General features: G+C 34.0%; 2 protein-coding genes across 4 annotated transcripts in view; one reads left to right on the forward strand and one right to left on the reverse strand.

The window, feature by feature from the left end:
• Positions 1-4,011, forward strand: part of LOC137398555 (whirlin-like) — a 44,192-nt gene extending 40,181 nt beyond the window's left edge. For all 3 annotated transcript variants that reach the window (XM_068084684.1, XM_068084685.1, XM_068084686.1), the window contains 3 exons: positions 996-1,209; positions 2,550-2,737; positions 3,479-4,011. In XM_068084684.1, coding sequence (XP_067940785.1) covers positions 996-1,209; positions 2,550-2,737; positions 3,479-3,578 — 502 coding nt within the window. In that variant the 3' untranslated portion in view covers positions 3,579-4,011. The remainder of the gene's footprint in view (positions 1-995; positions 1,210-2,549; positions 2,738-3,478) is intronic.
• Positions 4,012-11,273: 7,262 nt separating this feature from the next.
• Positions 11,274-13,253, reverse strand: part of LOC137398646 (uncharacterized) — a 93,588-nt gene continuing 91,608 nt past the window's right edge. The window contains exon 12 of the mRNA XM_068084825.1: positions 11,274-12,313. Coding sequence (XP_067940926.1) covers positions 12,215-12,313 — 99 coding nt within the window. The 3' untranslated portion in view covers positions 11,274-12,214. The remainder of the gene's footprint in view (positions 12,314-13,253) is intronic.

The following is a 13,253-nucleotide window of genomic DNA, read 5'->3' on the forward strand; positions in this document are numbered from 1 at the left end:
TTCATTAAGTCAACCCTTCGATTATCCTTCTATAGATCACATTGAGTGAAGAATCAAGGCCTTACATGATATACCAAGGTTCACACTAAGTAGACTCCCGTAAGCCGTTTTTCTTGCTATTCATCACAAATGGATATCATATTCAGAGATACCTGAGCTGGTCCATAAACTTCTTAAGTACTTTGGAGTTCTGTAGTAAACCAGCAGAGAATATTAGAGATGCCCCGATTCTAAATTCACCAGCCGATTCAGATACGATATACCGATTCTTATTGAAAAATAATCCGAATCAGATACCAAAAAAATACATTAATATTTATATATTTTATAATAAAATGAACAATTATCTGTGCAACACAAAATGTTCGAATCAGATACCGATTCAGACATTTTGTGTTGCACAGATAATTGTTCATTTTATTATAAAATATATAAATATTAATGTATTTTTTTGGTTGTATTTATCTATTGTTGTTGTCAAAAAAGACGAGAGAATATGCCAGCAGAGAATATGCTTAAAAGTGAAGAGCTTCTGATATGAGCATGATTCTTGTTCACCAATTAAATCTAACAAACATGTATTCATTAGACACCGAGAGATCTCATTGGCCCAGATCATGTGAGACATTTATGCACGTTAGGTTTTTATAAATTTAATTAATATAGTTTAACGAAGTTGCGGAGGAACTTCAAAGTACGCACAGGAGTCAGAAAAATTTTAAAGTCTTTTTTACAGAATAACAACATTGTGATATATCACAAATTGTCTATTTGCAATATTAAATCATCTGGTGATTTTCAGACATCGTGAAACTATATTGTTATCAGCAACCGGAGTTGGCTATTCTGGTCATGATTTCTAATCTGACCCAAACAAACGTTGACTAAGAACAATAAAAAACTCAACAAAATAATTTGGTCATTATTCTAGCATTATATGTTTCCTTTCCTTTCATTTGGTTAGAAGAGCTACGGGAGTTTGATAACATTTTTAGATCTCCTGTCACTGAACGTAAGAGCTCTATATCACTTTCCGAAAAATCCTCCAAGGACATCTACGCAGTAGTCAAGAGGCAAACTTCTAAAGCATCACGACCAGCCATGCCCTTTGACCCTCAACCGACTGTCCATAATGGAAATTCTTCAGTTACCAGACTTGAAGGCACTATAAAGGCAACTCATGGAGCAGAACCAGAAAAAGAAATTCAGGTGCTGAACGAAACTGATATTATAGTCAACATTGTAATTTGTACTTGAAAATTACCGTGTCAATATTAATAAGTGGTCTATGTACGCACTGGTAGAAAGTCTCAAGTTTAAAAGGACACTCTGTTATTTTAGTTGTTTTATTATTGTATTTTTATTATTGTTTTATTTGTTATTTGAAATGAGCAGTAAGCTCAGTGTTGCCCAAGATTTCAGTTGTTTTCAATCATTTTCAAGTACAGCTCGTATTTAGATTTTCAATTCAAAATACTACACTGCTTTCACGAAAATCAATGAACGGCGATTGTTCTTATTGCGTTCTTTAGTTTCTAATATGGGTGTTTAGGAAGCTTTTCAGGAACCACACAGAGATTTGAAACCAAACATTTTTGACGGAAAACGCAGAGCTAATGCGTGTAAGATTTGGGTGAAATCGATCAAAAAATGTAGAAACGCAGAACGTTTTTGCAGACTAACAGACAGACACAATGATCAAGTTGGATTTATTAATAAAGATTTACTCATTCATGAAAAAGTTACATGTCATATGAAGCCGGTAACATTCAACGATTTCAACTCCTATTAGTTACATCTAAATCGTACTCAAGACTGAATCATCCGAGAACTGCTAATCAATCTCATTCCAAATTTCACCTTGGGCAACTCCAATCATAACAAGAACAAAAAAGCAGACTCATGCATGTCTTTGCAAGCTTAAGCATGACTCTTCTCAAAAGCGGTCTGCTGCAATTGTTTTTTTCCATTAAAAAATTATCAGATCAGATAGAAACTGCCATATGTGCTTCCAAGGGGTCAGTATGCTGACTTATGTTCATTTACTGCATCATTTTTTCTGCAGTCCTAATTCAAGTACATGAACAGTAAATTTTAATTCTTTCAATGCTAGGTTTTGAATTGCCAACTTCACTCTGATTTTTTAGTGAAAATATGTTCCCAAAGCCAGTCATTTCATGTTAGTAACCTAAATTTTAGAAATCAGCTATCCAGTGTAATAGCAAAGAGCTTTAAGGAACCAAGTTTAATATCTCACCATTACTGATCTACATACTCAAAAACTGCTTGACGACTCGCTATTTTGTTGTGTGTACTTACTTCATCTATAGGTTTGGTGTTGCAAACAATTTGTAGATTTGAACATACTATTTGGGGTAAACTAGGTGAGCCAGACTCAAGCTCAAACTCAAGCTCTTTTTTATGATCTGATGATGAAAGTATTCAGAGTGTTTCATATTTTACAACATTTCTTTCTGCAGTTTTTGGATTGCCATTTTAGATCTTTAGGAGTGTCAGAATTTACGTTGCTTGTCGATATTTATGTTTAGGCAGGTGATGCGCCGGTTCATGAGGAAGTTATCAGAGTGAATAAACTAAGGCCAACACTTGGTCTTGCAATCGAAGGAGGGGCGGGTACTAAACAGCCTATACCAAGAATAAAGAATATATTAGAGGCTGGTTGCGCAAGTACTTCATCTCTCAAGATTGGTCAAGTGATCTTGAGAGTGAATGATAAGTAAGTCTAATTGGTAGTACGGTAATTCCTCACTAATTCATGGTTCATATTTCACTGTTTCTGTGTTTCGATGTTTTCACGCTACTTCGTTGTCTAGATTTCACGGCGTCTCTACTTTGATGATCTCTTGCTATTTTGAGGTTAAGATTTTACTGTTTCTGTGTTTTGATGTTTTCTCGCTACTTTGTCGTCTAGATTTCACAGTTCTGTACTTTCATATTCTTTTGCTATCAGGTGGTTCAGATTTCGAGGCTTCTGTACCTTGAAGTTCCATCCGCAACTTTTGCGATTCAATTTTTGTGGCTTATTCATTAAATGTATTCATTAAAATTATAAAAAATAACATGCATAAGCCTCTCCTATAATCTGGCCCAGTAAGATCCATCCGTAATTGGCGTTATGATGTGATAACAATCATCAAAGTTCACTGTTACCTCATGACGTTTTGTGAAATGTGAAAGTACAGTGCCTTTGTGACACCCTTCATCATGTCTGTTGAACACTTTCAACCCTTAAAGTTGATTAATGAACCTGAACTGAAAAATAGAGAAAAATGCTTACAATTAATAAAAATTGACGATCAGATATGATTTCATTAGTTTCAATTTCGCAGACTTTTGCGTTTCATAGTCACTTTCGATGAATTGTTAAGCTAGTTCCAACATATTGCAATATAACATAGAGTTATTTTACAAGGTAAATATCTCGTGCAGAAGATAAAATATCCTTGTTTGTTTTTAGATATCTAGAAGGCCTTTCCCACAACCAATCTGCCAGGGTTATTGCAGACGCTTTTAGGAACAGAAATGCAGGCTATTTGGACTTTCTTGTTCGGGGGTAGTGTCAGTGTCCAGCTTACTATATGGTAAAATGCTAATTGTTACTAGAATTATCTCCTGCATTCTCTTTTATAAATCTCAAATTATTTATTTCTTTTTTTACAATAATTATAATGAGTTTTAGTGGTTAAAGACAATGTTATATTTATTATAATCTTTTTGTGATCACAAGTATTCATTTGAAGCTTTAACATAATTAGATTGCAGCCGTTTTCATGAGTTTGACTTGAGTCATTATCTGTTTGTTTTCGTTTTTCATAAACCTTTTCCTTTTTGGTGGAATTATATTATTCAACTTTTTTTATTGAGTTTTCCCAAAATTCTGTAGGCCTACTATAAAGGTTCAACCTAAACAAATATAATAACATTTTATTGATTATAATTGCATTACTTCATATAATTGTGTAATTTCTATTCAGCAAACATATTATTAATCCTAATACACTTTAATAAATACATTTCATAAATAATTTAAAAGCGTAGGGAAAATAGTAAAGGTGTGTACATATGCACCTAGGTGGATCAACTATTCGTCACAGATATCTTATATATTTAAGCGGTTTTCCCACCATGGTTTAACTAAGTGGGTGGTAATACCTACTCAAGCTGGGTTTTCTTATCAGAGATCTAGCAGTTTCAACTCTTGTCTCAAGATTTTAGCTGTTCCCAATAGCGTGGCTTTCTGTTGCTGAATCATGCTGAATGTTGCTTGTGTTTGGGTGAGCAGCATTTGATGAACAGATAATATTCCACCCAAAGTTCCAATGACTACCAAAATTACACTTGTTCTTACATGCCATCACTTTTCAATCTCCTCCCCTAGTAAGAGATAATTCACTACCTTTCCCTTTGCTTTGTCACCTATATTGTAGTCATTGGGTCTCTATGATAGTAGCCCTCTTGTTCTCCTTGTCCACCACTACAATATATAGTTAGTTTACAAAGACATGCTTGTCAGTCCAAATGTAGAAGTCTCAGAAACTTAGCACATTCATTCTCAGTGGCCTTATCAAGATTTTCCCACCAGTGTTGTAGTTTATTGAGGCCATGCTTATAGCAGACTTTTCTGTTTACTGCAACATGGGTATGTCACTCAGTGTATACATGCCTGGCTAGTTGCTTGCATCCACTGATGAAGAGTTGAATGGCACCTGTTGCATTGTTGCACAGGTATATATCGTATATTCATAGCGTGATAGTTTTGTGTTTGGAATTGCCTGGTCAGAAGCCGTTGTTCTTGTGCTGCCATGATTAGTGACTCATGGTTGTAAGGGTACTTTTGTTCAGTCACATGTACATTACATGTATGTCTAGTTGGTCTAAAATTTTTAGGGGCAGACTTACGGGAGCGGAACCTATTCGCTCAGACTTTTTGTACCAGACTTTTTGGCACGGCTATTTGACCTTTTAGCGCGACTATTTTTATACCCAAGAAATTATTTATGCCTTCATAGAGCAAAGAAATAACTTGCTGATATTAACAAGAAAATACAAAAAAAACATTTTGTTCATGAAAATTCACACATAACACCTTTTGCTTTAAAATATATGAAAAATAACTGGCAATTTTACTCGTTTAGTTCAGTATTTTATGTACATGCATTTTAATGCAAACAACTTGAGCAGTTTCAATTGATGCAGCTGATGATCCATATGCATTTGTGATTCTGGCTTACATTAATCACTTCACTGTCTTTAGTGTTAATTCTTCCCTTTCATGAATTTTTACATCTGCATTCCCAAAATTTGATTGAAGATGCTCATGAACTACGTATGTCAATTGCGTAAATGTAGCCGTTATGTACAATTTTGTTTACCTTCACTCAAAATTCATTGAGTCATAAGTCACAATAAAAGATGGATCGATTCTTATAATGATCGAAACTTATAACCTGTGACAGAAATGTGCTTAATTACAGTTGTTATAGGGGACCTTCACAGAAATTGCTATCTAGTGTATACTGTGTCTCGAGATCCCTGACTACAGCACCAGAGTGATAGTAGCTTGAACTGATTGTTTCGCAAGGCCAGAGGGTGAGAGTGTGACATGAATTCACAAGACAAAGCATCATCTGAAGACTTAGTTTCCACTACTTACATGTCCTTCTTTGATGGAATTAGCTAGGTTTCCATTTCCCTTGGGTAGTTGAAAGTTATGAAAAATGTAAGTTATGTTTTACTACATCATTTCCTCCTAGACTCCAACTCCTAGACTTTTCGAAGTGTAGGTAAGAAACTAATAGCATGTGCAACATAGTGGTCCCACCTCTCTAGCGGACTCCTGACTTGTTAAAAGCATTGTAGTATAGCATGTGACACGTGTATGGAAGTCTTTTCACCTTCACCAAAGAAGGTGAGTTCCGGGGTAAGACTCAGACACAACTACTACCGGTGAAGAACTCAGGTGGGCATGTATAGTTGAGCTGTCAGGTAAGCCTTCTGGTATTGTGTCATCAGGTGCAGTGTCGATAGCTCGGGGAGGTCAAAAAAGGTCACCCATGGTTATGGAATCGATGGAAACAGTCACTGTCCTATTAGAGCGGGGCAGCCTTGTTCGAGGTTTCTTTGTTACTGATCTAAAGTTCAATACACCCTTTGTGCTGGATTGTTTTGGGGCTTCTTTTTTAGTGGTATACATGGTATAAGAGTACCTTTGCCATGTGGTAGCTCTCAATATATTTGAGCTTCAGTTTGGCACCTTTACATTTGCTTTTAAAAATTGACTAGAGCTAAACTTTATCGCCATTCTTGAAAAGTGGCACAATCCCTTATCAGCTTGTGCTCCATTTTGGCATTCCCTTAGCAGCTGTTCTGCTTTTTTCATCCGTTCTTGCAGCTCCATGAAATTATCGCCCTCTGTGGGCAAATACAGCTTTCAGGAAAATAAAAGCTCCAAGTACACCAAGTAACAATCTTTCAGCTCAACTTCTCACCGTGGCTTTGGACAGATGAACAGACGGAAAAACAGACAGACATGGCTATTATTCTAGCAAAGATTATTATTTTAAATACTGCTTGTTGATGTCTGAGTTGATATTTGAAACTTTTGTTACTAGGTTTACATCAGTGATTAAACCTTTTCTAATTTTGATGAATAGTTCTTTTAGATATGGCGTTCAGGTTTATTAATTTATGAAGTTTGTCATGTTCCATACCAGGCTTAACTATATAAACATTTATATGCTTATAGCTTGATTATAAATACCAAATTATTTGTTACATCACAAATATAAAGTATGGCTTCTCATTCTCATTGCTTCTCATACAGTCTCGTAAGTTAAACAATCCTTTAGCATGGCTTTCATGAGATGAATTTTAGACAATACAAAAGGTATTAATTAAAGAAGAGAATGAATACTGGAAGATGGAGAAAATGTAGTGGTTAACAAAAGTTTTTGTTAAGATTAAATACAGCTACAGCTTCAAAAGCATATAAATACATAATCTGAGAATTTGTTGTTGATCGTTGACAATTTTCTACTTTGGTTAAAAATAAGCAAAGGTTCATTGTGATAATTGTAAAAATTCTCCTGAGTCATGCTAAACTTTTGCAGTTGTTTTTTCAGAAAAACAAATTAGTTCACATTTTCAGCTAGTTAGTTCAGAATTGTCTATTTACTCACGCATGTAGCCGTATCATGAACATAAAAATTTGACTAAGTTACAACATAAGAGATGATGATATTTATATGACAATATATGAAAAAATATGATGATTGCTCTGTGAATTTGATGTGATCACACCAAAAATCATTTTATATTCCCTATTCAAAACTTTTCATCAGTTATTTTAACATTCAGATATTCAGGGTTTGGACATTCTAAGCATGACTGAGAATAAGCAGTGACTTAGCAAAATCAAACCTAATAATTATCAATCTATCATTAGTAAGCTGATGGGAGGGACAGACAAAACAGTACCACCTAGTGCAATCAATGGTACCATATGACTAAAGAGTAGAACAAAGACCACACACAGCTTCATCCTTCATTTTCATTGGCTGTGGTGTTTGAGTATGATTAAAATCCTTGAAGTATTGCTAACGAGTGCTGTGTCAAATAGTATCAACATTAAACAACTTTTACTCAGTTTTATACAGTTCTATTTTATATTCTCCATAGAGTTGTTTAACTACAACACAAACTAACATAAACATTTTCTTTGTTCTGCCTTTTGTTACGTACATAATTCAATTTCTATTTAGTTTGTAAAGCATGAAGAGCCTGTATCTATTGCTCTTTGATGAGGTAATACAAAATTGGTTACAAACATACTTATTATTCTCATAAACTGTGTTGTGTTCTATCTAGGCCCTTAACCTGTGGTCATTTACTTAAGCCAAAACTTTACGGAAGAACCATACAACACAGTTTTTCTCATGACCACTAGCTAAATTTCTATTACTATATAAGAGCACACTCAGATGAGAAGGCAGAGCTATTCTGCGCCTGTGCTACACTTGTTGCATGTCACTTCTTGTAACTATTTATGAATGAAGCAGATCAAATATATGTATGAACTCTTGCATGGAGTTTTGTACTTTGGAGCAGTAAAGGTAGCCCACAAAACTTTTATGCTATGGTAATTGATTGTCTCAATTACATAGGAATATTATTCAAGCTGTTATTATAATGTAAAGGCCATCTTTTCGGGTTATGGACTTATACTAATACTGTTAGTCACAGTCTAGAGTAGCTATAGATCTTTTCGTAATAACTAGGAAGTCATCCTTTAGAGGTTATGTATCCACACTAGAGTGGTTATTTAGACATATATATTTAGCTATTAACGTAAATATTGATTCCGACTTCGTTCTCAAATTATAATCCGCAAAATTATTGAAGGCTGTATTATGTTAGCTATTAGGAAAAAATCCTTCCCATGTGATAAAAAACCGAAAAGGTTATAATCGGTGGTACGTGTTAAAATTTCTGTAGCAGAGCTTGTTCGTACATTGGTAATGGTTTCAATAACTTGGTCATGTGAATCATTTAGACTTCGGAACTTATCACGATCTTGAAATATTTCGAAAATCATGTTTCTATTGATACTACAGTAGTCTCCGGTCTTTTAGCAAATCTAGATTCCTTCTCTTGCAACTATTATCGAGAAATCTCTGCCCTTTGCATTTTCAATAAACCTAATAGCCTGTGACTGAAATTTTTCAAGCGTAGTCTATCTATGTGCTTTATCCTGTATGGATCCCTCGCTTCCATCGCATTTTCAAGTAGCGGTCTTCATAAGGAGAGGTATGCTACATGTTCTACTTTGAGGGCAGCTTGAAATAGTACATGTTTTATCAGTCCAAGCATCCTAGTTACTTTTTACCCCTTGTTTCAATTAGCACATTCCAGGTAATATTCCTACTGATATTTACACGTAAATATTTTAGTTTCCACATAGCTCAAGGGTTGACTGCACAAGTGGTAATTTTCAAGCATAATTATTTTATTTAAACACTATAAGATCTTGTCTTACAGGATTTAACTGCATCTTCTATTTATCTGCCTATGTATTAAGTCTATTAAAATTATTCTGAAACTTTATGCAGTCTGGTTTTAATATCACAGTAAAGCAAGACATCATCGGCATAAAGCATGATTTTCAAATGCTCGATAGTATTAACTATATCATTTATGCATAAGATAAACAATGGTGGACCTAGAACAGAGTCCTGAGAAACTCTGGATGTTACTGGCAGCTTTTCTTAAAGTTTACTATCTATCAAAGCCTTTTGGACAGAAAACCTAGTATCCACAACAAAAACTTAGAACGATAGATGAGACTCACTGCTGATGGATCCAAATCAATGATACTCGGCTAGCATCTCCGAAGTGGGAAATTAAAATATCTTAAGTACATTTCAGCTCACAACCACACGAGTCACTGCTACAAAAGCGTTCTGTTGCTACTCACTATAGGGTTTCGGCTTGACCTTTTGCCTGCACATGCCTTAAAGTTTACATGCCAAAAATGGGATACTCGTATGGAGATAGCGGAATAATTCCTGGTACTTGAGATTATTCTTTAAGTATTTTTCTTTGAACCGTTAGTACAGAGAATTAATATTATTCTATTTTTAGCATAGAAGTTTCTTTGGTCAGTATTTTTAGCAACCCTAACTGCATATATGTGTAGATAAATATATATAATTTGTGTACAGTAAACATAATTTGTGTGTTGTTGGCCTATATGTTTGTTACATGCCAAGTATTGGTTGACAGTATACAAGTGTGGACTGGTAGATCATTAATAATTCAGTAAATTAAAACTGTCTGGCAAGGATGGTCAACAAAAAATTTCCTACTAGTTTCTCAGTTTTCTACAAGTTTCCTAGTAGCAAAGTTTTTGAGGTAACATCAGATCTTTATAAAATGAATGCTCATATATGCAACCTTACTATGTGATACATTTAATTTTTATAATTAAAAAAGCAGAATTGTTAGAATAATAGTAATACATAATAACACTTTTGAAGATATAAAGAGATTTCCAACTTATTTTAAAAGTATAAACACAAGCAAACGAATTACCATAAAACCTCTATTTGAATGCCATAGATTAGTCAAAGATTAGTCTAGTACTATTATTAATTATTTTGATTGATTTGGAGGCAGCGTTCAATTGAAGGGTGGTGTTGTATTTTTCAACCTTTCTTGTATAGTGGCATTGTATTAAAGGTGGCATTCAAATAATGGTGGCGTTCAAATAAAAGGTTTACTGTAAGTAATTTTGTAAAGGCGCTAAATTTACAGAACTGCTTTTATGAAGTCTGTATGAGCTCACATTGGTCACCGAAACATCAGAAAGCCGTTAGCTGGTCAGGAGTTCAAACAGACAGTTACAGCCACTCCAAAGATTGCTTTTATTTCCAGAGAAAAGTTTATATTTATTTCCAAATTTATGTAGCAAACTTGTGAGTTACTATATTCTGCTATACCAATATCTTGTTTTGATATAGATCTAATGGGCACTATCAATTGATATTGTATGGACTTTCATTAATTTAAGGGATCGTAATTGCTAAAAGTAGTCATGTGATTTGAGTCGTTTTAGCAAGAATGTTTGAGCAAATATATTTTAATTAATAAAAGTTGAATATTGTGGCTATTGTTGACCATGACACGAGAGAGCTACATATCAAGTTTATCATATCAATAGATCAAACCCTTCATCATAGCCACTGCAAAAATTCATGTTCTTCTTTTTATTGTAAATTTGGGAGTTGCAAGATCCCGCCGTAACAACATCTTGCCTTGACATTGATCTCATGGGCAACATCAATTAATAATGTATTGATCACTATTACATCACTGTCACAAATAATCAAATGATTGGAATGATATAGAAATTTATTTAGTTTCTAAAGATTGCATAATGCAAATAATATAATATCTAATAAGATCAATGACTGTATTGCTGAACATCCAGCAGCAAGGAAATAAAGTTGTTACCAGGTAAAAAATGTGAGTGGTCAGAGGATCATCTATCATTTTATGAAAACTGAATTGAAAAAGATAGTATATAAGTAGGCTAACCACTTTATTATCTATTCTGTAGGCTGGGACAAAACGTATTACAGTATGTCGGAGTTGTCCTCTCACCGCTTATTCGTAGACTGCGCTGTAGACCAATTTCATTACCAAGGCAAGAAAATATGTCGGGAAACACTGCAGCTATCAAACTTTTTCACCACAATGCTTACTTATTTGGCAATGATGATTGCCTGTCACGAAATGCTTGATCTACAGTGGTGTGAAAAATAAATTGACTGCCCTACAATTTTGGCCGATTTCAATGCATTTGGTGTCTTTCAAAACTGTCCTAACTTTCTTTGAAGTTGCACTTATCATTTATCAAAATGAATCTCTGAGTCTCCTTTATTCAGATACCTTACTAAAAGCACATTTGAAGTGGTTTACCACTTAAAATGCAGACTTGTGCTGCTTACTACCACAAAATCTGAAAAACAGTAATTGTAATTTTAGCAACTTCAAAAACAAAGTTTTCTAATCAGTAAAACATAATGACATGAAGATTGTTTTACATTTCACATGACGTCTTTGATCTGAGTAATATCACTGCCTTAAGTTTGAATGCAAATAAAATACAGGTATAGCTTTAGTTAAAATGAGTGAAAATGTTAAAAATAATTGCTAACTTTGACTCTTTCTAAAACTTATCTAGCATTGTTGTTTCAAGCTAAAATTAATTTTGTTAAGTTTTGCTCATTTTATGGTTTTTATGTATACTGTTGTATAGAATCTACTTAACAACAACAGTTTAATGAGGAATTTAATCATCTCGAGTGCTGAACAGTAGCAATAATAAAGTTTTAGAGGTTGGTCCATTTATTTTCCCACCACTGCATATTTTCTTTCATGATGCCTTTTAGGAAACTAGTATTTCATAATTTCAGCAGTCGCGTTGTATAACAGGGATGTTATGCCACAGACTATTCACTAATATGAAGGCGAATAAAGTGTGAACAATGTCACCACAGATGGCTGCCGATGGGGTGAGGGATTACTGCTGACATAATGCTGACATAGTGTGTACCAGCCTTGAGCAACCAAACTGGCTTGAGACCCAATTGTGAAAATAAAACCAAATATAAAACATTAGGTGTAAAATAGATCAACAAGCATTCCTGTCTTTCCAAGGAATACTCAAAGTAGTCGCCACATTAGGAAAGTTCTCTTCTAGTGTGTGATGCTGATAATAGTCCACCAGTTTCTGAAACATGAACTGGAGTTATTGTAGTACCATACCTTAACACAGAAACTGAAATTTTTTTTCACAAAGTCAAGTGGTTTTACCCATTGGAACATGACTTGATCTGCCTAAATAAAAATCAATTTTATATTAGATATAGCAATGTGTATTCTAATTTTAAGCAATGTGTATTCTAATCAAAATGTGACTAAAGTTTTCCGACACTTCAATTTTCCAGAAAAACATTTCTTTGAGCTAAAAATATTTTCAATTAACAGAGCTGCTGCTTTCAAAAAAATAAGCTTATCAATAAGCTAAATAATTCTTTTTTTCAAATAGTTGAGAGCATTTCCGAAATGTCAAAATAATATTTGTGCTTGCAACTTTGTATTTTGCTCATCTGGAAACTTCTCAAAAATGTTCAATTCGTTAACAATTGGTCAGCGGCAACAACCAATCAGAGCAGATAAAGTGCAGGTTCAGTTTCTTACACAAAACAAACTAGCATGCCTTAATAACTGATGAAAACAAAATTATAAATATGTAAAAGAATAACATTAATCTACAGTGAAGATCCGTTGGTATGCTAATTTGTGAAGTGAATTGCTAGTCACAAAAATCAGACAAAAGTTTATAACAGATTAACTATTATAGACACAACATTTCTCTTATAGACAGAACATTTCTCTTATAGACACAGCATTTCTCTCATAGACACAACATTTCTCTTATAGACACAGCATTTCTCTTATAGACACATCATTTCTCTTATAGACACAACATTTCTCTTATAGACACAGCATTTCTCTTATATAGACACAACATTTTTCTTATAGACACAGCATTTCTCTTATAGACACATCATTTCTCTTATAGACACAACATTTCTCTTATAGACACAGCATTTCTCTTATAGACACAACATTTTTCTTATAGACACAGCATTTCTCTTATATAGACA

This window comes from Watersipora subatra, chromosome 6 (genome assembly GCF_963576615.1).
Source record: "Watersipora subatra chromosome 6, tzWatSuba1.1, whole genome shotgun sequence".
NCBI classification, from domain to species: Eukaryota; Metazoa; Bryozoa; class Gymnolaemata; order Cheilostomatida; family Watersiporidae; genus Watersipora; species Watersipora subatra.